The sequence below is a fragment of the Myotis daubentonii genome, chromosome 11 (assembly GCF_963259705.1).
Source record: "Myotis daubentonii chromosome 11, mMyoDau2.1, whole genome shotgun sequence".
Taxonomy (NCBI): Eukaryota; Metazoa; Chordata; class Mammalia; order Chiroptera; family Vespertilionidae; genus Myotis; species Myotis daubentonii.
The window spans coordinates 20,322,778-20,348,627 of record NC_081850.1 but is presented as its reverse complement, the minus strand read 5'-3'; the positions used below and the strand labels follow the sequence as shown (position 1 = coordinate 20,348,627).

At 38.3% G+C, this 25,850-nt stretch overlaps 1 protein-coding gene across 3 annotated transcripts in view; it reads right to left on the bottom strand.

The window, feature by feature from the left end:
• MLLT3 (MLLT3 super elongation complex subunit) overlaps positions 1–25,850 on the bottom strand; it is a 270,775-nt gene that overhangs the window by 99,461 nt on the left and 145,464 nt on the right. For all 3 annotated transcript variants that reach the window (XM_059656550.1, XM_059656548.1, XM_059656549.1), the window contains exons 3-4: positions 17,332–17,414; positions 11,319–11,462 (exon numbers count right to left, since the gene is read on the bottom strand). In XM_059656550.1, the coding sequence (XP_059512533.1) occupies positions 11,319–11,462; positions 17,332–17,414 (227 nt within the window). The remainder of the gene's footprint in view (positions 1–11,318; positions 11,463–17,331; positions 17,415–25,850) is intronic.

Sequence of the window (25,850 nt, the reverse complement as noted above, 5' to 3'; positions counted from 1 at the left end):
CTGGACAGTGGAACTACCGGTCACTATGACGCACACTGACCACCAGGGGGCAGATGCTCAACATAGGAGCAGCCCCCTGGTGGTCACTGCACTCCCACAGGGGGAGTGGCACTCAGCCAGAAGCTCTCTCACCCCCACAGAAACACTAAGATACCCCTTGAGGGATGTCTGCCTGCCAGCTTAGGTACAGGTGGGGCTGGGGGACTCCCCCCAACCCAGTGCATGAATGTCATGCACCAGGCCTCTTGAAAAAAAAGAAAAAGAAAAAAAGAATAGAAACAAATCTAGGAAAAAATAAACTATAGACAGGACATTAAAGAAATAAGACTCAACAAAATCAAGTTTCAGACCTAACTCTGGGACCTCTGTGAAGAGTCAGAGCAGATAAAGTGGATCTTAAGACTGGAAAATAGTTAAAGGCATTCTTATTCATGGTGACTGTTGGGACCTAGAATATCCCTGATCTGGAGTTAATTGATGCTCTCCCCCAGCAGGCAGAGCTCAAAATTATCAGAAAGGGAAATTCCACTTTAGTTCATCTTTACTTAGAAACAAATAATAAATCACTCCTCATCACGTGATTCCCGATCGCAAGGGCTACATTATTCAACGGGTCTTCCAGTTTCTGTGACCATGTCCTTCCAAAGGGTTAGTGTGGCCTCACAGTCACTGACATTTGAAGCACAGCAGTCTTCTCCAAAGTCCTCTTGCTCCCCGTGCTTACACCAGACCTCGACAGATATCTATGGGTGTCGGATAATAGTGTCATAAGCCAGGAACACAAAGCAGAGTGGCAGAGCAAGAGGCCAGTCTAGCCCTTGGAAAGGACATGGCTATTTCAAACTGGCACCATCTGAGGACAAATTTTCAGGAGATTTTTACTCATCATTTCCTCAGGTTACTCCTGCCTAGACTATCTCAGACAAGATAGCTGTGTTCTACATCAAAATCTCCTTTTTGTCTAAACCTACAAACAGGGCCACGACTGTGCATGGTTGCCCAGATTGCGCCCCAACCAAGGATGCTTGGTCAACGGGATGAGAACAAGCCGAAATCCAGCAGTGCCACTCTAGCCGTGCTGTGTTCCCTGGGCTTAGCGTTACGAGGCAAGGAAAAGTGAAGGCACTTATTTCTAATTTTTCCAAAGACAAAATAGATACTATGTGTGTAGACTTCTGCAAATATAATCCAACCAAATCCATCCCTGAGTCAGGAAGAGCTTGCATTAAGACTGAAACTCATGAAGTTAACTAGATTTTTATTATACTTCCATTTTTTTCTCTAACTGTGGTTGAGTGGACTAGTTTATTTTATGGATAGGGCATTCTTATTTTACTCAATATTTCCATTAATGAAGTCTTTTTATATTTAACCATTTCACACTACTCATAGGCCTCCAATCTACCCTACAAGGGGAGAAAAGGAGAGAGTGACATTTACAAAATTTACAAGATCTATAAAAACAAGTTACAAAAAAGAATATAAGTTACAAAATCTACCCCTAAAATGATCTATATTAAAATATAAATTTTTTCAAATAAGAGATCTAATATGGCCCATACAGTGACATACACACAGACAAAAATTAGACTATCATACTTCTGTATTCAGAACCATTAAGAAATAATCTCAACTTTTCCATTTACAGTCTTTAGGCCTTAAGCCAGTAAGTTTAATTTTGAAAAGCTGGAAGCCATAAGTTGAAAATAATTGCACCACCACCAACAAAAACAAAAATAAAATAAAATAAAATAACACTTTACTTGTAACTTCCTAACTACCAAAATTTTCACATCAATACTCTGAAGTGTGAGTTTTTGAAGAACAAAAATCAAGGAACTCAGAGAGTTTAAAACCCATTAATTTATATTTAATATATTAAGTAATAATATAAACATTTCATGGATCTTATCTATATAAACAATACAATGTAAAATACAGTGATTATATATTATTTGCCGACTGCTTAACTATGTACCAACATTTTATTTAATAATCTCAAGCTGGGGGAAAGGGATATTATGCTTATTTTAGATTTACACTGACCTAAAGCCCAGGGTGAGTTAGCAGCAGATCCAAGAACTGAATCGGTGCCTTCCCACATCCAATCAAACCTTCTTTCCATCACACAATGGCCATGTCCCTTGTGGGGATCATTAGAGTAAACCACCTACCATTTATCCTCACGCCTCAAAAATTAAACACAAATATCTATTTCAAGAGTCTCAGACATTTATTTTTAAGCTGCAACCTTCAGATCCTTATCACTGTCAGATTTTCTTAAAATTTGTGGAAGAAAAATTCAGAAAATAAAAATGTTATTCATAGCTTCCCTCTTCCTTCTCTACCCACTTACCCCAGATTGCTTTTATTTAATGTTATAGATGATGAACCAACCAAAATATCCAATGGGAATAGTCAAAATAGATGGCTGCTCTTCTTTACATCCTAGCGTAAGGGAACAGGCTCAGATTAGATAGACTTCAGCTTTGAAGCAAGTGCAGAATGAACTACCTGAGCCCAGAAGGGAGAAGGAATCTTGACCAACAGTTTTTCCATTCTAGGAACACTGACCTGCCTCGTTTCTTTTTCATTCAGCCTTCGCTCATCGATGCAGTAAGGGGATTTGAACTTTGCACCGAATGAAGAGGGTGCTCCTGTCGTTCTCCTTCTTACTGAAAAGGCACTAGGTAGCTGAGAAGGCAGGAAAACTGTTCTATAACACACACAGTTTTTGGTGCAGGTTTTCAAAAGTCTGTAACTATCCCGTGATCACCTTACGTGACTGACTCTCAGAAGACATTAAACCATAACATGCTAAGTGACATAACCTTCTACTCCCATGACCAGGCTTTCCCTAAAAATGTTCAAGGTCCATGTCACATTTGGAGTTAAGGCTCACAACGCTGACAACCCATTTATCATGTATATGTACATTCTACTTTCATGATTTAATTTGGGGAGAGAACCAAAGATACAGAAGGGAGAAAATACCAAGTATGACAGAAAATGAACCTCAACCCCGAGAAACCACCAAGCAAATGAGGCGGCCTGCTTGATCTTACGGTTATTCAAATAAATCACCTTTTATTATAAGTGCCGGTGAAAAAACAGCAGCATCCTTTTATTTTTTTGAGGCAGAAGTTCACAAGATGACAGCTTTCAGAAAATAACGAAAAAGCATACGTGTTCCAAAACAAATATCCAAAAATTCGATGAAGCTGTCCAGTACACCACTAAAAGAATATTTTATTATCTTTTGAGTCATTTTAAAAATAAGCAGCCTGTTGAGATGAGTTTGCCACAAAAGCCACTTATATATTTAGAAGCCAAAGTCTTGACAAATCAGTTCCTAAGAAAATAATTTGTGACAGGTTTTAGAAAGCTGGAAAACACAGACCTTGGTTAAAGAGGCTTCCGCATCTTTTTGTAACCTCTCCAAATGGAAATATGTGGGAAGACTACCCATAAACTTATGTTGAAACTGAAACACTTAGAGCATTTCCAATTTAAAATACATTAAAACGTGGTCTTTGAAAGGAAATGAAAATGGCTTTTAAACATATGAAAAGATGCTCATTATAATTCATAAATAAAAAGTGAATTAAAAATGAGATATCATTTTCACTCATCAGATTGGGAGAAATTTTTTCATAGGATCACCGTGTGGAGAAGTAAGTATTCTCTCACATTGTTGTTGCAAGCGCAGAGTAGTATAACTTTTTTGGCAGGCAATTTGTAAATGTCTATCAAAATTTAAATTCCACTTCGCCTTGGAGTCATGATTTTCCTCCTAGGAATGTATCCTATAGATACACTCATCCATGTACACAAAAGGTTATACAATATAGCTTCTTTGGTGGCCTGAAGGAAGACTCAACACACTGTCTATTATTTTGTATTGTGTGTGCATTTACCTATTCAAAAACATTCAAGTTTTCGGGGGGTGGGGGGTGTGATCTGTACCGTTTATAAATTAGAAGTGTTCAAAAACTCCCTTATAAAAGGAAATAGTAAACAACCGTACACAAGATGCATTCCAGAACCCTGCAATAAAACGCTATGTTCCGATGGCTTGACACAGCGGTATTAGTGAAAGCTCCTTATCATAAGATGCCTTCGGCCCTTTAATAACCAAAGCGCCTTGTTGGGGGACCACTGTGGACTTGAATTCCTCTTTACAATAAGCAGAGTTTCAGAAAAATTCCAGTGTATTCCTTGCAAAAACACATTACATATAAATGCAACTGTCACTCTGAAAAACAGGACTGCATTATGCTGCAGACTTAACACACACTGTAAGCACACTCCCATGTCTCCTCCAGCAAATCGTGCCAAATGGGCGTCTGCGATGTCCTATTGAAACAGGTGGTGTCTGAGCGGCATTGGATTTCTGCCTATAGAAACCCTAGTTTTAACAACTGCCGTGGTTAGTTTTAATTTTCAGTCCTCAAAATTAACTGCTTGCCAGTGATTCAGAAATAGACTGAACAACATGTTTAGACTTTGCCTTGTTTAATTGAGGGGGAAAAAAGAAAGAAAAAAAGTGGGGGGGAGGCACCAACACCCTACCACTATTCCATAAAGAAAAACAGAAGCAAAGCAGACCACTTGATTTTTAGGCCAAAAAAAATGGAGCGGCTGTAAAATAAACTCAGTTCCCCCAAGATGCTTGCCCACTTTGTGCCATATTTTTTACTTTTTTTTAAATTTGTTTTTTATTGCTTTCAGAGAGGAAGGGAGAGGGAGTGAGAGAGATAGAAACCTCCATGATGAGAATCATTAATTGGCTGCATGCCCCCTACTAGGGATCAAGCTTGCAACCGCCCTTGATGGGAATAGAACCTGGGACCCTTCAGTCCCCAGTCTGACACTCTATCCACTGAGCCAAACCCACTAGGGTGCCCATTTGTACTTTTTTCATAGAAACACAACCTTGCTGGACATACTACTTCTTCTAATGGCTTTAAGAAGCCTTAAATTTGTTAGAAAATTAGAATTAAGAAAGACGCCATAGGCGCACGTGTGTGTGTGTGTGTGTGCGCGCGCGCGCGCGCGCACATGTAAATTTTTTTTAAGAGATAGAAACATCGCTTTGTGCTCCACCTATTCATGCATGCATTAGTTGATTCTTGTATGCGCCCTGACCTTGGATTGAACACTCTAAGCAACTGAGTACCATGGCCTACTAGTCTTTAAGCCTAAAACAGATCCATCGATGTGCTGGTCACACTAACTGGTGGTAACCATGTTTTCCTGTGAATACATCTACAGTAGCTTACACTAAAGAATGAACCTTTTTCACTGTGCCTTTACTTTGTGATATGAAAGTGCTTAAAGACCGGGTGATTGTCTGACCCAGTCATCAAAGGAAAAGGAACCAAGGAACAGGGTATCTACTACGAGTCACACGCCATGGTTGCACATTCCCAACAAGGAGAAAACTACCTCGTCCATTTCACAGATGGTACATTTCTTCACCTAGAAATCGATAAAAAATAATTTTTTATTCATCTGCTGATTTCAAAACTTTTCCAATTTTATCACACTCCCTGCCAACGGGAAACCCAGAGAGGTGAAGTCAGTATGATGACAAGTTTTAGTTAGATGACATACACTTATCTATATCTTTACTTTGCCAACACCCACCCCTCCCCCCGAAAGAAACTCATCCTCTTACAATCGAATGTAACAGTTGTCAAACCCTTCTGCAGTTTTTCAGTAGGACTGAGTTTCAGTTACTAAGAAGATAGGTGGTGGTGGCGGTGGAGGGGGGGTTCAGGGGGGGAGGTCTATTGTGACCATAAAAACTTTTTGAAAAATCCTGATATCCTGAGGAATATATTTGAAATTCACTCAAAAAGCATTCTCAGTTCATCTCTTAAAAAACAAATAGAGCCAGACCAGTTTGGCTCAGTGGATAGAGCGTCAGCCTGCAGACTGAAGGGTCCCGGGTTCGATTCCGGTCAAGGGCATGTGCCTTGGTTGCGGGCGCATCCCCAGTGGGGGGTGTGCAGGAGGCGGCTGGTTGATGTTTCTCTCTCATCTATGTTTCTGACTCTCTGTTCCCTCTCCCTTCCTCTCTGTAAAGGAGTCAATGAAATATATATTTTAAAAAAAAACCAAAAACACAAATAGAAATCTCTCAGTGGAATTGAGAGGTTCTCCACTTGATCCTTTTGGTTAAAATTCTAGAACAGATTATATCAAATCTTGCCCTCAAAAGTGTATGGCTCACTGTCCTCTACCCCTCCTATTAACCAAAAAATAAGATCTGAAAATAAAGGCAGTCTCCCCCCGGAAGGTCTCAGGTTGTTCTTTTCCGTTTCCTGACCCCTACTTTCTGTCTTTTTTCTTGCTTAAGGCTTGATAGGAGCTCAGTCCTAAACCAAAGCTACACCTTCTCTGGCAAGCTCCAATGAGGTCTCTCATTTAGAGAAACTACCTTCAGGGTTTTGTAAGAGAAATCATTCTGCATTTCAATATCCTCAGAAAATAGTGCTTAAATTCACATGTGCCTTTCCCACAGACATTTTTTCGTTTGAAGCAACGATATCCTTAATATCAGGGAGTTAACAGAAGAAAACAGGATACATTTCTTCCATGGAAGGAGTACACCAAGATTTCTCTCTGAGATGCTTTAGAAAAAGTTGCAACATTTCTAAAAAATTCAGCGAAAAGAAGGGAATATTATTGACCACCCACCCCACCCCCCAAAAAAGGTTGTCATTTACCTACAGGTTTATGGATTATGAACTAGAAAAAAATCTGCAATTTTTCAAGATTCTTCTGACAAAAAAGTTCTTTGGAATCATTTTTTTCTAAGAGCTGAAAATTTTTTCTAAGAGGATTCCAGCTCTATAAACAACCTTTCTGATCTCTTGAAAAGCCAGCATTTAATAGTGCTATGTATTTTTGGTTTATAAGAAAAAAGTTCAAGAGAAAAAGCCATAACCAAAAGAGTAAGTCTACTGTATTTGTGCCTCGAGCTGTACATAATAATTTCACAAAACACGTAAGAAAGGATTAATATTTTTCATTAAAGGTAGAATATATACATATCTGTGCATAGATTCAATGGTTAGGTATGAGAAACACAGCCCGCCCCTCCACTTTCTCACCCCAAAACCCAGTGCGGAAAAAGGCTTATCTGAAGCGACACAGCCATGAAGTAAGATTTCTGATAGATACCAAAATCAAAGGCAGAAAAAGCAAAAATAAACAAGTAAAATTACATCAAACTAAAAAGCTTCTGTACAGCAAAGGAAATCATCAACAAAATGGAAAGGCAAACTATGAAACGAGAGAAAATATTTGCAAGTCAAATAACTGATAAGAGATTAATATCCAAGATTTATAAAGAATTCATGTAACTCAAGGGCAAAAAAGCCCACAACCCAATCTGATTTTAAAATGGACAGAGGAACTGAATAGACATTTTTTGAAAGAAGACATACAGATAGCCTACAGGTAGAGCAACATTACTAATTATCAGAGAAAGGCAAATGAAAACCACAATAAGATATCACCTCACACCTGTTAGAATGGCTATTGTCAAAAAGATAGTAAGGGGTCCTGAGGATGTGGAGAACAGGGGACCCTTGGATGTTGTCGGTGGGGTTGCATATTGGTGCAGACACTATGGGAAACAGTTTTCCTCAAAAAATTAAAATAGAGCTACAATATGACCCCGCAATCCCACTTCTGGGTATACATCCAAAGGAAATAAAAGCAGGACATCAAAGAAATATGTGCCTCTGTGTTCACTGCAGTATTGTTTACCCAAGATATGGAAATAACCTACATGTCCATCAACAGATGAATAGATAAAGATGTGTGTGGGAAGGTGGTGAGTCAATGTAAATAATTAAATATTATTCAGCCATGAGAGAAAGGACATCCAGCTATTTGGGACAACATAGATATCACTTATATTTGTAATTTTTTAAAAAAGCTGAACTCATAGAAACAGAGACTAGAACCAGGGGATAGAGGAAGAGGGGAGGGGGAGTGCAGTTTTAGATGATTAAGTTCTGGGAATCTAATGTACTGCATGGAGATTATGATTTATACTACTGAATTACATACTTGAACTTTGCTGAGAGAGTATATCTTAAATATTCTCACCACAAAAAAAGAAATAGAAATTATGTGACATGATGGAGGTGTTAGCTAATGCTATGGTGATAATTATTTTGTAATATATAAATGTATCAAATCAACACACTGTATACCATAAACTTACACAATGTTATGCATCAATTATCCTATATAATAAAGAGCTAATATGCTAATTAGACCAGATAGCGAATGACCTTCCAGAATAATCAGTGGGTGGGGGGCAGGGCCGTGGGGCCGCGAGGCAGCTGGGGCTGTGAGGGCCTACTCTTGCATGAATTTCGCGCATCGGGCCTCTAGTACCTTAATAAATCTGAAAAATATTTCTAATAGAATCAAAATGGTTCAGTGACACAATTATAGGCTTTATTAATACTAAGACAATGATAACTATTTAAATATCCAATAAAAATAATACAAGTTAGCCAAAAATCTAGGTAAGACAAAAAATGTTTGTCTCACATTTCCCTAAAAGACTAAATAAAATAAAAAGAATCTATGTAATTACTTTCATTTCAAATGAATTTTTAAATGTTAATTTTACCATAAAATTCACTGGAATCAGTCCCTTAAAGAATCTGTCAAATAACTGGTGTGCCTGAATATTTCACATTTCTGCTTATATGTTATAGTTGTCAAGACATAATCTAAGTCTAATGGGAAAAAACTCTGCAGGCTTCAAACAGCACTTAAAGAAACACAAAGAAGGAAAGTTGGAAGCCAAGGAAGATAATTCTGAGATAAAGGCTGAGTAGAGTAAAAGACAGAAATCTACTAGAGACCTTATCAGGAGGCAGTGCTACACTCTGCTGCATTATCAATGACCTGTAACCTCTTTTCCAGCTCACAAGCAACCCTTGAGTACTCTGGGACTAAGTGGTTGTTTTAAAAAGTTCTTGTGTCATATTTACTTTTTCCTACGACCCTTATCAGAAGCCTGATGTACTCAAGCTCCTTAATTCACATGCTCCAATTACCTACCTAACGGCATACCCAAGAGGAATAATCAGAAGCATAAAATGCCACCCTCATAAAAAGAAAAATGAGAACTAGGATTTAAAATGAACCAGTTCATGCCCTGGCTGGTTTGGTTCAGTGGATAGATCATTGGACTGGGGACTGGAGGGTCCTGGGTTCGATTCCAGTCAAGGGCACATGCTCGGGTTGTGGGCTCGATCCCCAGTGGGGGGCGTGCAGGAGGCAGCCGATCGGTGATACTCTCTCATCATTGATGTTTCTATCTCTCTCCCTCTCCCTTCCTCTCTGAAATCAATAAAAATATATTTTAAAAAATAAAATGAACCAGTTCATTTTTAAGGGCATAGACATAGATAAATGGCATCAACACTGTGCTCTTGGTAACTATAAAAAGAATATATAAGAGAGTAGATTTTTTTATTTAAAAAAGGGCACCATTTCATTAATAAATATATATAAGTCCTTAACTTTAAAATGAGTTATCTCCTACCCAAGTAATAACTAGGGCCAACCTTGCTTAGCTTCTGAGATTAGATGAGACTGGGCATGTACATGAGGGGTCAAAATATATAGTGACGGAAGAAGATATGACTTTGGGTGGTGGGTACACAATGCAATATACAGATAATATATCGTAGAATTACACACTAGAAACCTATAGAATCTTATTAACCAATGTCACCCCAATAAATTTAATTTTAAAAAAATTAAATGAATTGTATTACCAAAGGCCATTTCTTCATGGAACTACATTTCCACATAAAACACTGTAAGTGGTGATTCATTTCCAAAGCTACTGACATAGTACAGTGCTGACTAAATTTTGGTAAAAGTACTTGCAATGCCTTAAATGCTTATTAGTAGTTCAAGTGAAAGTATAGGAGCTTGGCAAAACAGAACTCCAAAAAATGGATGTCAGGGATTCCATATAATCCAAAATGTTCACACAACTATAATGATGGGTGATTTTTTCTTAAGAGAGGGTCTATAGCTTGCCTGAAGTTCTCGAAGTGGTTGTCCATAACCTCAAAAAGGGGAGGAACTTCTGTGTTATATAAAACCCAACTCTTTCCCACAAAGCCCTCAGGTAGATGATACCAGTGAAATGAGGCATCTCGAGGAGTTATGGTCTACACATGTTCACATACAATGGTAATTTCATAGTGCAAAACTATCAAAAACCTTCCAGAAAAACAAAGTGGATGAAATCCTAGACCAGTGGTTCTCAACCTTCCTAATGCCATGATCGTTTAATACAGTTCCTCATGTTGTGGTGACCCCCAATTTCATTGTTACAAATTGAACATAATTAAAGCATAGTGATTAATCACAAAAACAATACGTAATTATATATATATATATATATGTTTTCCAATGGTCTTAGGCGACTCCTGTGAAAGGGTCGTTTGACCCCCAAAGGGGTTGCGACCACAGTTGAGAACCGCAGTCCCAGGGTAAAGAACACATTTCAACATTTTACGGGATCTGAACTGCCAACATAAGATGACACAGGAAGTTCATCTGAACTAGAGGCTGGTGATCCTAATGGTACTTATTGTAAAGTAGATTTTGACCAATCAATAGTGTTTGTCTGTCTGCTGACTTACCCGCAAGCAAATATGTCATAACGTTTATATTTGTAAGAAGTCACTTAAAATATTTTTCTTGTCCTAGATAAATCACATGGATAAAAATTTACCACACTTTTGTTACTATTATCTTTAAAAGGAAAATGCATCTTTTATGTATATATAATTCAAGCAAATAATAATGTGTATTTAAATATTAAGCCAAACATGTAATACAAACGAGTATACCTTTTATTAATTTTGATCATGAATTTTTGGACAATAACTCCCTTTCACTAGTATATAATTTTTAACGTGAATTTCAACTTTACCCAAGAGTTTCTATAAAGTAATATAATGAAATTCAGATACTGTTCTTTTCTTAATTGAGGATAGTTTATTGATTTCGACTTTTTCTTTCAATAAATTTGAATTGCACAGACTCTAAGGCTATTCTAATCAACAATGCAAATTCATATTCATACCTACTTAAAATGTTATTGTTTGCTTACCTTTTTATCTCAAACCATGAGTCTACAGCTAAGCCATATGTCACTTCATCTCTTTTACCTCTCTCAAAACATGATTATACTTCTTAACACACTAGCAACTCGTTTCTTATTGGAAAGCTTTTCACAAGACAATGCCACTCACCCCTCCTGCCTTCAGCAACTTTCTTCTAAAGTCTTCTGTGGGGTTGTTGAAAGTCAGCTTTTCACAGCGGAGGTGGTTCACTGGGGGATGGCCTTCAAGATGCAGGAACAGGTCATAATCAAAGCGGACTTTCTTAGGTTCTTCCTAGAGGTTGAAAAAAATGAAGAAAAGAGTTAGACATAAATAGAAATTTAGAAAGCAAAGATTAACTCCTCGTAAGAAACAGAAAAGACGTCTAACAGCTATAATGTCAAAGAAATACGGGAGGAAAAATTACCATGAAATTATCAACAAAGCAAAAGAGAAATATCAAATAAATTAGTTTCTTATGTTGGGGAAAACCAAAAAGAATAAACTCATCATCTTTCCTACAGGCTTTCAAGTGGGATGACACCACCAACGCCGCCTAGAAACACTAAGACACCCCTGAAGCCACTCCTTCCCATCCCCACTCTACCTTTCCACTCCCACCATCACCCCCACCATTGTCTCTCCCAAGTATTTCTGGAATAAGCCCTCTAAATCATACCGTGTGGACCCTGAGAAAGAAGATACTCACTAAGAAGGGCTCCGGATGGCTAACTGGGCTCAAATTTTTTAAAAAAAACAACCTAGTAGCCATTTCTACACAGGGGCCTCTCACACAGCTGCACTTCCAGAAGAAGCCTGCACTGAACTGCCTGCCTGCACTGTGTTTCTGCCCCTGAGCCAGCCCTTATAAAGGAGTGCCTGGACTCCTATTTCAACCAATAGGACTGAGGCTTTCCCCACCCTTTTGAAGCTGCACAGCTATAGTCCCATCAACATCTTCCCTGACCAATCAGAGCAGCTCTATTCTGACCCAGCAGGAAGGTGCCTTTTGGGTCAATTGAACAGCAAGGACTCGGGGTCCTCATTTGCATGAAGACAGATCAATCAGGGACCAGGAACCGGAACTTCTGTCTATATAAGCCAGGTCCCTATGACTATGGGAGTGTACCTTCCCTTTCCACCAAAGATCGAAGCCTGTGTTTCCCTGGCTGAGCTCAACACGGAAGATGTCTCATGGGAGCAAAGCGGAGCAGACCAGCACAGGCCAGAGCAGACTGCTACAGAAAGGAGCAGGCCAGAGCAGTGCAAAGCAGACCAGCAGGGAGCGGAGCATAGCTGTCCAGGGGGAGATGGTCCCGGCCCCCCCCAGGGCTGCCTCACAGTCATGCTGTTTTCCCAGCTGTGCTGTATCACTATCGAGCTGTGTTGCACTGAATACAGTTTCCTGCTTCATTACACCACAAACTGGGGATTCCTGTTGGTATTGAATTGGTGCCAGTGACCATCAGTTGCCACTGTCAACCTCTAGTACTCACTGCCCTAACTACTACAAACTCCTTTCTCTAGTAGGTCTTCGTGCTTTAGGATTATTTTCAATTTCTCATTCATTCGGGCCTCAAAATTATCGACACGGTGGTGCTAAAGTAGGTTTAAAGATGTTCATAAATTTCTATGGTCAACTATAAACCTACTTTTTGCCACACCCTACATATTAAACAAAAACTTATCCATTTTTACTACTTGATTAAAATGTCAACAGCTTCCAATTGCCACTAGGACAAAAATTTAACCTCACATGAATGTCATATAAGGGCTTTCATAATCTGGGTCTTGGGTCCATTTTCCTGAATGAGAAGAACAAAACAGCATCATATCCAAGGGAACACAATAATGAGAATTTCATGATACTGAAGTTCTACTCCTGAGCCATTAGTTTAGTTGGCTAAACATTTAAACCTCTCTACACACTGATCCTTTAGCATCCATGGGGAAATAAAGACTGTGGATAATAATAACAGTAACTAATAGAAACTTTAACATTTATTTCATGTGGACCAGTGGTGAGTTGTTTTAAAGATTAAGAAATTAAAGCACTTAGAATTTGTTATATTACTTTATATAAAAATCCCTGTGCATTACAGATATTAACCATCCCATGAAATGTTACAATTTTTTTTGTTTGCTATCAGCTTTGCCTTTTCTGTTTTTTTTTTTATAGCAACTGTTTTTTAATAATAGCTTTATTGAGAATAATTCACAAACCATAAAATACACCCTTCTAAAGTGTACAATTTAGTGGCGTTTAGTATATAGAGTTATGAAACTATCACCACCATCTAATTTCAGAACATTTCCTCACTCCAGAAATACACTTAAAACACATTAGTAGTCATTTCCCATTCCCCCAGGTACCACTAATCTACTTCCATTTTTATGGAGTTGTCTATTTTGGACATTTCATGAAGATACATAAAATATACACACAATATATAATTTTTGTGACTGATTTCTTGCAGTTAGCATGATGTTTTCAGAGCTCATCTATGTTGTAATGTGTAATATGTACTTAGTTCCTTTTATGGCTAAATAATATTCAGTTGAATGGTACATCAGCTTTTTTTACCCACTTATTGGTGGATAGACACGTGGGCTGTTACCACTTTTTGACTGCTATGAAAAATGCCTTAATGAGCACTTGTGTGCAAGTCTTTAGTGAACCTGTGTTTCCATTTCTTTTGAGTACACACCCAGAAGTGAAATTTCTGGGTCACTCTATTACTTGGGAACTCTATGTTTAACATCTCCAAAAACTGCCTTACTTTTTTCTAGAATGGCTGCAACCTTTTTAAAATCTCACCAGCAACGTATCAGGTGTTGGTGGTTTTTTCAAACATTAAAATGTTACATAGTCAAACAAAGCAATGTTTCTCTTTACCAACCAGAGTTTGTTATATTACTAACACGTGATGAGACAAAGTGATTCGAACCCAGTTCTTTTGACTCAAAAGTCTGGGCACTTGAAACTGTCAGGATGTACCTACAAATGCAATGTTTCCACCTCCTCACCCAAACTTCCCCAAATCATAGTCTCCACTCATTTGCTCACTACCACTTCACTTCTCCTATCAGTCTGCATGAAACCTGCTCGCCTCTTTCATGGGGATGCCATTCTTTCCTGACTACGAGCTCACACTTAGTATCATTCCTTCTCAGCCTTCCTTGCATTTCCCTTCTTCCTTCATTGACCCATACATCGCCTTTAACTTTTGCAAAGTTCCCCGGGGGGATGACACCCACTCACAGGGAGTCCGTCCCGCCAACATGACTGTGACCCCACCCCCATCTGTATCCCTAGTCCAGCCCTTACTTGGCCACATGCATGTGTTCCACAGTCTACGCACATCTCTGCTAGGTTGTCGACCCACAGAAACATCAAATCCACGCATTCTCTTAAACTGAAGCTGTATTCATCTGCCCTTTCTCCTGTACTCTATTCCTAGGCAAACAAGAATCCTAACTGCTTGCCAAGATTAAAATACACAAAAAATCATCCCCTACTCTATTCTTCCTTCTCGCTCACGTATCACAGTCAAATTCTCTCCAACTTCTGTTTAGTATTCCTTCTCAGGAACTCTCAGATCTATCCCCTTTACTCCGGTTACCGTAACCAGTGCCTTAGTTTAGACCTTCACCATTCCTCACCTCATCACTTCCCTGTTTTTGAACTTAACCTATTCTACCTCCCCCAGTGACAAGAGAGTGGTCTTTCTAATACAAAAGTTAGATTACATCTTTTCATTGATATAAAAGCCTTTAATGAAGTGTCATTTTCTACAGGATAAAATGCCACTTCCTTAGAATAACCACCATAGTCATTTAATACCTTCCCTGCATTTGTTTCCTTTGTTCTCTCACTACACCCTATCCTGCTGTAACTTTGCAGTTCCCCATTAATGTGCATCACCTCATCCACTCAGCCTTTCACATACAGTGTTCCCCATGCCTAAAATACCTCCCCTCCCCGGAGACCTCCCTCCCTTGCCCACCTAATGCAAACTCATTATTCAAGATGCAGCTAAAGCATGGAATCCTCTGAAAAGTCTTCCTAACTCTCCAAATAAGACATTGCCCTTATAGCATTGCTTTATTAATGTAATTGTCACATTGAATTATGATCATTGTTCATTTATCTGTTTTTCTCTAAATTGCAAAACAGTCCATACAACCTTAGAGTTTCTTTTAAAGGGGGCGGGGGGTTTTATCCAGCCTTATAATTTGGAGTATAAAGCCTTTTGGAAAGACATTTGGGCAATATCAATCAACATACTACATGCATATGAAACCCTGACCCAGTAATTCTCTTTAGAAGTTTTATTCCCTTGACTTCATTTAATCATTCTTAACTATTTCATATAGCTTCTCCATAGATAAAATTTACTAGTATGTCAATGTAGATAGAGATTAGCAGGCACTTAATATATCATACTTCAATATTTTTCTGTGACTTGCCTTTAATTCACTTAGCAATATGCCTTTTCAAGTTAGTATTTTAAAATATCTGCGTTGTATTTCTTTGTAATGATATACTCACCTGCAGATCATTCCTATTTTTTTACTGTTATAAACAATGCTACCACAAACATTGCTGAATATATGTATTTGTTGAGTAAATTCTAAGGATGAATAAAATGATAAATATCCAAGCCGTGCAATATTTCAATGACTCAGTTTCCTTTCCTTAATACTAGGAATATTACTTATGTCTCAGTAGTTCTTGTAAACCTACTAAATGATGCAATATATGTAAATGGCTCAGAGACTGCCAAGGACAAAGCAAGCATTCAAATATTTAACTACACAGAAATAGGTAACTGTCAAACATGCTCCCAAAATATAAATTAAAAAACAAACAAATCAACAATAAAAGGGGGTATGGGTAGCAGATCTGTAGGGAGGTGGTGTACCAGGAATGTAGTACATGAGATGGGTTCAAAAAGAAACAAAAAATATGGGGGGAAAAAATTTATCCCATCATCCAGACATTCGTGTTTGTCAGAATAGTCTTATTATAGCTTAATTAAAAGTGAATTATCCCTTAATCGTTTAAGAGATTTTTGCTGGGCCTTCGACCCATTGAAAAAGCCAGTGGGACACTGTTGCAGTGGGAGGTACTAGGCATGAGAGAGTGGCTTCTCAGTGGTTCTCCTACTTCACTGTGCATGAGAATCACCCAAAAGTTTAGCAGATATGCAGACTCCTAGGCCCTGGTCCAGAGATTCTGCTTCAGGGGATTTGGGATACGGCCTGAATCTCACTGCTGGCCTGCTCTTCTTGGGTGATGCTGATGTTGCTGGTACAAGGACCACACTTTATGGAGCAGTGTCAGGTTAACATCCTGTTAGCTCCGTCCCTTTTTTAAAAAGGGGGTGTGGATGTGGGCATGAATTATCTCACTTTTGGGCAAGTTTTAGAAACTATGATTACTTTGGAATACATGGAGGGAACAGTGTCCTTAAACATAACATAGCATTCACTAAGTGCTTACATATATTTGAAGCATTATTCTAAACACTCAGCTTTACGGTATCTAAAGTACCTACAGTATTTACAGGATCTAGCCACCTTCTGGGGTAGATACTCTTATTCTATCTCCATTTTATAAATACAAAAAGTGATCCCCACAGAGGTTGTCCAATATTTTATAGTCTGTATGTTTTGTCACATTTGTTAACTGTTGGAAGCTTTTAAATCCAGCAGAATCCATAATATCTCAAGTTGATGTAATTGTATATATATGCATATCGTGTGTGCGTATAGCAGCTAAAGATGACATATTATTCTTTGTAAGTCTAAAAATTCTAGAAATATGAAAATGAGGACAGGTGTATTTCACTGAAAAACCGTAATTACTCTTTTCTATTTTAAAAACATATTAATCTTCTTTTTCAATAGAAACCACTCTTCCCTTAAAAAGAACATTTAATAATTTCATATAATCTGACTTCATACAATTGAAATTATCTTTTTCTAGCTACTTCCTCTGTAATTAAGGGGAACAATAGCTAAAATTCCTAGAGGACAAATTTAACTTTATTTTAAAATCATCTAGAGATAGAAGGGCTTATGAATCAAAACTACTTTAAATATCATTTGGTTAATGGAGGATCTTCTAGTGAAAAATTAATGGGTAAGGATTACATACCTTGTTTTTAAAATAAACCTCAATTGGCAAAATGAAACCAGCATACCCAGATTCTTCTACTTTGTAAGGTGGATCTTTGCACACTGAAACATTAAAAAGAGAAAACAGGTGAGATGTGAATAACAGACCAAGAGACAGTTTCCTTTCCTTTAAGAAAAAAACCCATTCTACCATCTAGACCAGTGATGGCGAACCTTTTGAGCTCGGCGTGTCAGCATTTTGAAAAACCCTAACTTAACTCTGGTGCCGTGTCACATATAGAATTTTCTTTGATATTTGCAACCACAGTAAAACAAAGATTTATATTTTTGATATTTATTTTATATATTTAAATGCCATTTAACAAAGAAAAATCAACCAAAAAAAATGAGTTCGCGTGTTACCTCTGACACGCGTGTCATAGGTTCGCCATCACTGATCTAGATCATACTCAATTTTCACAGCCCTTTGCAAGGCCCCCATCTGCATCTCTGATCTATCCTTTATTTCTTCTCCCGAATCTATAATAATTTTTCCATGTAAAGAAAATATGTAAATTATCACAGTCAACCATGATTATTAATGACTTTATTTTAGTTGTTATCACCAGCCCTGCTTTAGGGAAACTGAGGAAAACTCCTCCTGGCCCAAAGCGTGAAAGTGTGCTAACACAAGTACTACTTACGTCTTTGATGTGAATCACTCCACCCCTAGACTCCTTACTTCTCTGAGATACCCTGATTTCTATGCCTAAAAGTGGCAGGACCCCTTCCTTCCTTCGAAAATCCTAAATCCACAGTCTCCCAATGCTGTTGATGCCCATTAAGTCGCTATTTCTCACTTCGCCCAAATATGAATGCTTACTGAAATATTGGTATACACACAAACACTTAAAATCTATTCACATCATACAAATATATGAGAAACAATACGGCTTTAGTGTTTCTTATGAAGGAAGGCTATTAGGTAAGCTCTTGGGAAATGAGAGACACCCTAAGAAGCTAAATATTATTTCATCCCACTAAAATTTTCATTAAGTCAAAATCAGTGGCAAGCCAACTGGAGTCATTCTAGTTAAGCCTGCATTTGGGGTCTTGAAGAAATTCCAATTTCTTCACGAGGCCTTTCCAAACCACAAAGTACTATCATCTCTTCTCCCTTTACCCTCCCAAAGCATTTACTGTCTGAACCACTGGTTTGATACCCAACAGAGTTCCTTATTACTATATACTCAGGAGTTTCATCTGTAGTTTCCTATCATTCCTCAGAGACCAAAATATTTACCTCAGGAACATGAAGAGTGTTAAGGGCTCAGGCAAACCTGGGTGGCCATCCAGGATCCACCTCGGACTAGCCAGGCCACGCTCTACAAAGTTACTCAAATTCTCTGAACCCCACGTTTCTCTTCTGGACAGTGTAGGGATTAAACAGGATGATGTACGGAAAAGACACAGCACAGATCCTGGAACACAAAGTTTTCAGTAGTGACTGAAGTGAGGCAGGGAATCTGACCTGTAAAATCTAACATGTAACCTTTTCGGCTAGGAAGAGAAAGGAGGCAGCAAGTAGAAAGCCCTGGATTTGGATTAGAAGATGGGTCCACAGCCCTGGACTAAGAAGTCTCCAGACAACTTCCATTTCCTTTCACTTTAAAAGGGAATACAACATCTACGCATCTCTAAGCACGGCCTTCAAAATGCAAGAAAACCACATAAGTGTGAGGCATTTTTATTACAGATGACCATGATGATGTACATGAAAACAGGTTAGGCATTCCACAAGTACAAATGTGGTTACAAAGAGGTGTGCTGAAGATAGGATTTTCACATTTGGCTGTCTCCTTTAGTCCACCTTAGAACCAATTCTCCAAACTGACATCAGAAGTTAATCAGGAATGAGGGATCTCACCTGACCTTACAAGTTTCTCTAATAAAATATGAAAAAGCACAAGAGTGGCTTGGTCCTTCACCCACTGACCACCTGCCAACCTGTCATGGATATGCAAATACCCTGAACACTGAGGGTGGGGGTAATGCTACAAATGCACTGAGCACTCCCAACCACGCCCCAGCTAGAAGGCTAGCATTATACCCACAACCTTTCTGGGCTGCAGAGCCCCTTTTTAGAACAGCAATTTCAGTGTCCAGGTTGTTGGGATTAATCACGCCAATGTTGTTTGAAGGAAGTTTATTCTGCGGGTTGCTGTACATGCCAGAAGTTATAGCTGTTCCTCTATACACCCTTTTGTATAATTCATTTTCTCTATTCTGCATGCAAATTGCTCCTAATATAGGAAACAGCTGTTAGTGAGCATATCTCATAGTTGAAAGTGTTAGATTTTTTCCACCCTCTAAAGGAAATGATGTTATGTATTAATATTCCAGAGAAGTCTGGTATTATAAGAAACTGTTTACCAACACATACCTCAATTATTTTTAAATGAAATACTTTCATAAATAACAATGAACAATGTCTGAGTTCTTCATTAGAAGCAAACAATATTTTATACACAATAAACATGCCAGACAATCAGTAGCAATACAAAAACAAACTTATAGTTCTGACTGAAGAAAGTCAAATTAGGGGGAATAGTTTGCTTATTTGTTCATGTATCTTATAACCAGAGTCGTTAATATGAGTTTCTAACCCAGTTCTTAAAAAGAAACAGGAGTTAAAACTAAGAAATATTTTAGCCAGTAGGGATAGTACATTGGACATAAAGCATTATTTTGAAACTAACAGAACCACATTTGGGATCTCCTTCTGTCACTCAACAACACTTCTTCATTAAGAATCCCTTTGCACAACAGTGGTATCATAGATAATTAGGTTTATCTGAGACATGATTATTGCTCATTGAGAATCCCTTTTCTTGGTCACTGACCACACTGTTACCTTTATAAGATCTAAGCATCTAAAACCCTTCAACTCATTCTTCCTCTCAGCTATTCAAGAATTAGATAATCCCTAAGAACTATGTAATAAAAGGCCAGGTTTCAGAAGTTATTGAAGGGGATATTCATCTTTGGAAAGCCATCAAATTTTTTTAGGTGACAATAAAATGGGAAGATTAACATTCAATCTTTAAACTGTGAAAACTGATTCTGTAGAAATCACTGAAAACTCTTCCTCCTGTCAAAATCTGGCCCAAAGGTTAACTCTTCCGAGCTTCTCTTGTGGCCCTTATCAGGCTGGTGGGTAACATTCATTCACCTTTAAGATTCCTCCACTAGGCAGGGCCCCGTGAGGTCCACCACCCCATCATTCTTCATATTTGTAACTCTGGGCGCTAACACTGAGTCAAGTAACAGGTACTCAACAAATACTCGATGAATTGAATATTTTCAAGATTCATGCCACCCTTCACTAATTTACCATGGCTAAATACGTTGCTTGCTGGAAGCTGCCAAGAGTTGATATGAGCCCATGAAATTCTTCTGCAAATTCTCTACCATCACCATAAACCTTAAAACATTGGTGCAGGCGATAAAAAGTATTGCCACAGATGAGTCTTGTCTTGAATGCTGAACACCCAGTGCTAACTGGTTCTAATTCTGATAATACCAAATTTTAGGAAACTGAGTTAACAGATTGGGCCAGAAGATCTCCAATGTCATTTTGAAACTAACATTATATAGCCATAAATAACATGTTTCTTCTCCTCTCCTTCCACACATCACTACCCGTGTACCCCAAGGCTCTAACTTGGAGACATTTTCAAAACTCTTTGTCTAAGAAACCACAGGTACCATGTAGCTCTAACAACACACAACACCCCAAATGCATGCCTGAGAGGAACAGACCAAAGTTTTTGTACATAATGAGTAATTTTTCCTAAAATAGCCTTTCAAAAAGAATAGGCACAATGGAGAGCCATATGCATAATAGGCAGTATGATGCTAAATATGTGCATTGACCATTAATGTATTTAATTGTTTTAAGTTGAGCAGAAAAAGTACACAAAATTGAAACACATAAAACAGGGGAAGGGTCATGATTAAATTAATCTGGAATAAGTCAAATCCTTACTTACTACCTGAGATTTTTAATATTCTTCATTTAGGAGAAAAGAGTTTCAAAAATGAGCTGTGCTTTGTACAGAGAAATGTGTCTCTTAGATGAATAAATAAATGTATGCTTATCTAATAATCACATATAAAATAAATGAATTTATATTCATTAAGAGGTCCCACATAGCAGCACAATTTACAATAGCTAAGATTTGGAAACAGCTTAAGTGCCCATCAGCAGATGAGTGGATTAAAAAACTGTGGTACAACTACACAATGGAATACTATGCTGCTGTAAAAAGAAAGGAACTTCTATCATTTGCAACAGCATGGATGGACCTGGAGAGCATTATGCTAATTGAAATAAGTCAATCAGAGAAAGATAAATATCACATGATCTCACTCATCTGTGAAATATAATGAACAACATAAACTGATGAACAAAAACAGATCCAGAGACAGAGAAGCATCGATCAGACCATCAAATCTCAGAGGGAAGGCAGGGCAGGGTGGGGAAAAGGGGAAAGATCAACTAAAGGACTTGTATGCATGCATATAAGCATAACCAATGGACAAGACACTGGGGGGGGGGCATTGGGGGGATAAGGACACATATGTAATACCTTAATCAAAAAGGAAAAAAAGAGATCCCATTTTTTAGCACTAGATAAAAAAGAGGAAAATATGAAACTCTTCTAGACCCATAAGACCCTCCTTTAAGCTTTAAAAAATATCATTAGGCAATAGGTGTGGTTTTTTTTTTTCCTAATCCTTAGGAAAACAGCTGGTAGACTCCTCTCCAGAACCTCTCTCCAGTGTGTTTGCTTAGACACTATGACTTAAGTCCATCCGAATACTTTTGTTAAGGACTTGGCCCAGCTGCCCATTGATAATTATCGGTTTTACTTTATTTACTGTGTAGGACCCTTCAGGAAGGAAACACCAAACTCTCTTTATACATAGACTGGTTATTACCACTGCCGTATGACAATGTCCCTCCCAGCTTCAGCATTTTGGACTCCTTCTTTCCTGCTCTATTGCCGCCACATCAGGCCCCATGAATAGTGAAAGAGGGTGCTGCATGGTCCATGTCACTGCCCCCAGCTGGTCCGTGTGAGCATGTGGAAGTCCAGGGCAAGGGTCCAGCTATCTGAGCACTGCCTTGTCACTGAACATGGATGGCCATGCCCTTACACTTGTGACATGAAAAGAACAATCATCGACAGTTGGGTTTTGTTTTTGTTTTTATGAGCATGCACATGCGTGCACACGCGTGTGTGCGTACACACACACACACACACACACACAAAATTCTATTGTTGCTTCTATTTAGCCCACTTCTAAACAAAACAAAAAAAGTTTTTTCCAAGCCTGGCAGTTGAGAACAAAGGTCTGGATGTCAAGGAAAAAGTAAGAAGGTATTGGAAAGTAAAGCAGCATAATGGATTAGTCAGTATCAGCAGAGACACAGAAAATAATGAAGAAGAAAAAAACAGGTAATATGGATGAACTTTATACTTATATAGAGACCCTCATATTACCGCTACTCAGGGGGTCCAGGTGGGTAAAATGGATTACACATATAAAAGAGGGATTATTGACTTTGAAATGGTACAGAACACTAGAATAGGAATAAGAGCTCAAGATTCCACATTGGTCATTCTAAAAAATCTAAATGATGACACATAAAAATGACTTCATTTGTCAGTAACTTGGAATTTTTAACTAACAGACTCAGAATATCCCTAGCCTCTCTCTCCAGAGGGGAAAAATGGGAACATATTTTTAAAATATGTGAACATTTTCACTTTTCTGAGGAGTTACATCATTAGAGTTAAGCAAAGCCCATCTAGCTGAGGTTAAATCAATACATTTCAACTTGAGGGAATATAACTGAGATATTAAATTAAGACCATCATCACAATAATTTCTTCAAGGAACATATAACAAATGAGCCAACAAAACACATAAATTGCCCAAAACTATATAACATTATGAGTTGTTAGGAATATTAAATATAAATCCTCAAGCTTACATCTTTCACTAAAATTGATAACACTTACACCAACTTGCCCTCAATTCCATTGATGTAACTCACTATATGGCATTTCTTCAAGTGATTGGCCTAGTGGAAATATACTTCCAGGCTAATGTTATGGGAAAGAAAAAAAAAATCTGTATTTTCACAGAAAGTTCCATCTAGAGACAGATTTGGTTCTTTTCTTGAGAATTATTCAAATGGAGAAAGCTTGAGATTTCTATCTCAAGGAAGACCATCATTTCTTTTTTAAAGTTAAACCTTAGGCAAAATATTTTTTAGAACACCATACTTCAGAAAGTCCATCTGGAAAAGCAGTATTAGCTGCATGGGAAAGGATCTTGTGTTTGGGAGGAGCATCTTCATGCCAGTGTCTGCTACTACAGCTAAAAACCACTTCACCGGGGGTGGCAAACAAAACACAATCTACAGATGATGTATTATACAATTGTACGCCTGAACCCTGTATAATTTTATTGACTAATGTCACCCCAATAAATTCAATTTTCAAAAAAGAAATTTAAAAGGAAAAATAAAAGCTGATCATGGCGGGGGGGGGGGGGGGAGAGATCCTCTTTATGGCTTTTATTATTTATCAGATATAAAAAGTCATTCAAAAGCCCCACTTCCTAAAAACAATCACCTCATGGTGTCTGGAGGTAGGAGAAGTAAACAATCCCTGGGAGAGCCCTCAGGCATCGAAGTTTTACCCCAAGTTCTACACTTGGCCCAGCTATCACTAAGGCCCATGCTGCTTTTTATTTAGAAGGAGGGAAATGTCATCCTCGTTTATAAAATTAACCTATCTTCTCATTCATATAAATTCGTTGTTTTCTAATTCATCCAACCCAACAGGCACTATATAATCACAGGGCCGCAAAGGTAAGACGGAGTCCTGATCTCAAGCAGATGACGGTCCAGCCAGAGATATTGTCATCTAAGTGCAGATTCTATTCTAGGGACTAGAGATAGAGCAATAGACACGGCCGACCTGGTTCCTGCACTTACTAAACTTATGTCCACTGTTGGGAGAAAAGGAAGGGGAGGAGGAGAGAAGAAAGAGAACACACATGGCAGGAAATATTGAGAAAGGAGGTACTGAGTAATTAGAGCTGCAATGAGAATAAAGCGGTATTGAACAAGAAATGCCCTGATGAAAATAAAGCAGGCTGACGTGAGGAGACTGGGGAACTCCTTCTCATTTTAGGTTAGTGTTCCCTGTCTGAGGAGGTGACATGTAAGCTGAGATCTGAGAGAGAAAAAGCCAGGCAGGGGGAAAGCACTGTTTATTTTGCTTACAGAGGAAGATGTGTGAACAACCTAAAGAAAACCTGTCCGTATATTTGCCTCCAGGGCGGCTCAGCCCCTTCCCTGGTTTTTCCTCTCTAATTGAGGTGAATGTCACTTCCTCCCTCCTGAACATTTCCTCCTTATACTTCTCTTCCATCGTAAATTCACCTTTTAACACCCACATAGGTTTAGCTATTATGGTTTCACAATCTTACTTCTCAAATCATAAATTCTCCCCAATGCTACAAACTCCCAAGAAAGCAATACATCTGCTTATGAAATCTTTATTACAATTCTTCATTATGACGGGTTTTTTTTTAAGTAGATAGAATTCTTGGGAATTGTACAACCTAATTTTATTTGAATATATTTTTATTGAGGAAGGGAGAAGGAGAGAGATGGAAACATCAATGATGAGAGAGAATCATTGATTGGCTGCCTCCTGCATGCCCCACACTGGGGATCGAACCCACAACCCGGGCATATGCCCTGACTGGGAATTGAACCGTGATCTCCTGATTCATAGGTCAATGCTCAACTACTGAGCCATGCCAGCCGGGCTGTACAACCTAATTTCAAATGATATACTTTTTTTAAAATTATGCCCATTGAAATTTTAGAGCTCCTGTACACAATACACACAGAAGAAGGAGTCTGGACAAAGAAGCACCAATCACACACAAAAAAATCAGTGGCTTTAAGTGATATTTGAGAAAAAGAAAGATCACAAGTGCAAAGCTATATGCTCAAGGGGAGGGAAATAGAGCTGCAAGGGAAAAAATCACATGGCTTAGTAGAGAAAGGAAGAGAACAAGAGTGATGACATTCAAAATATTAGAATACAGAAACTACAGTTTTCTCAAACACATACTCATATTAAAGGGCTATTTTTTAACTGAAATAATTTTTTCTTTTAATAAGACCACAGTATATAAGAGCCATTTTTAAATGTGTTACACCCATCTTTCTTCCATAGCTTGCAATTTCATTTTTCATACTTGCCTTTTAAGCAGAGGACAATGAAGTGGTTTTATACACAACAGAGGTATCAACTGCATTAGGATGATACAAGTGGCGATGTGTTGCAAAATAATCAAATATAATAAATCAAAGAGCAGACCCATTTCCCATTTTTTGAGAGATACAACAGCCTGAGATCGCCACAACCTAACGTCACAGAAAACACCAAAAGATAAGGATCC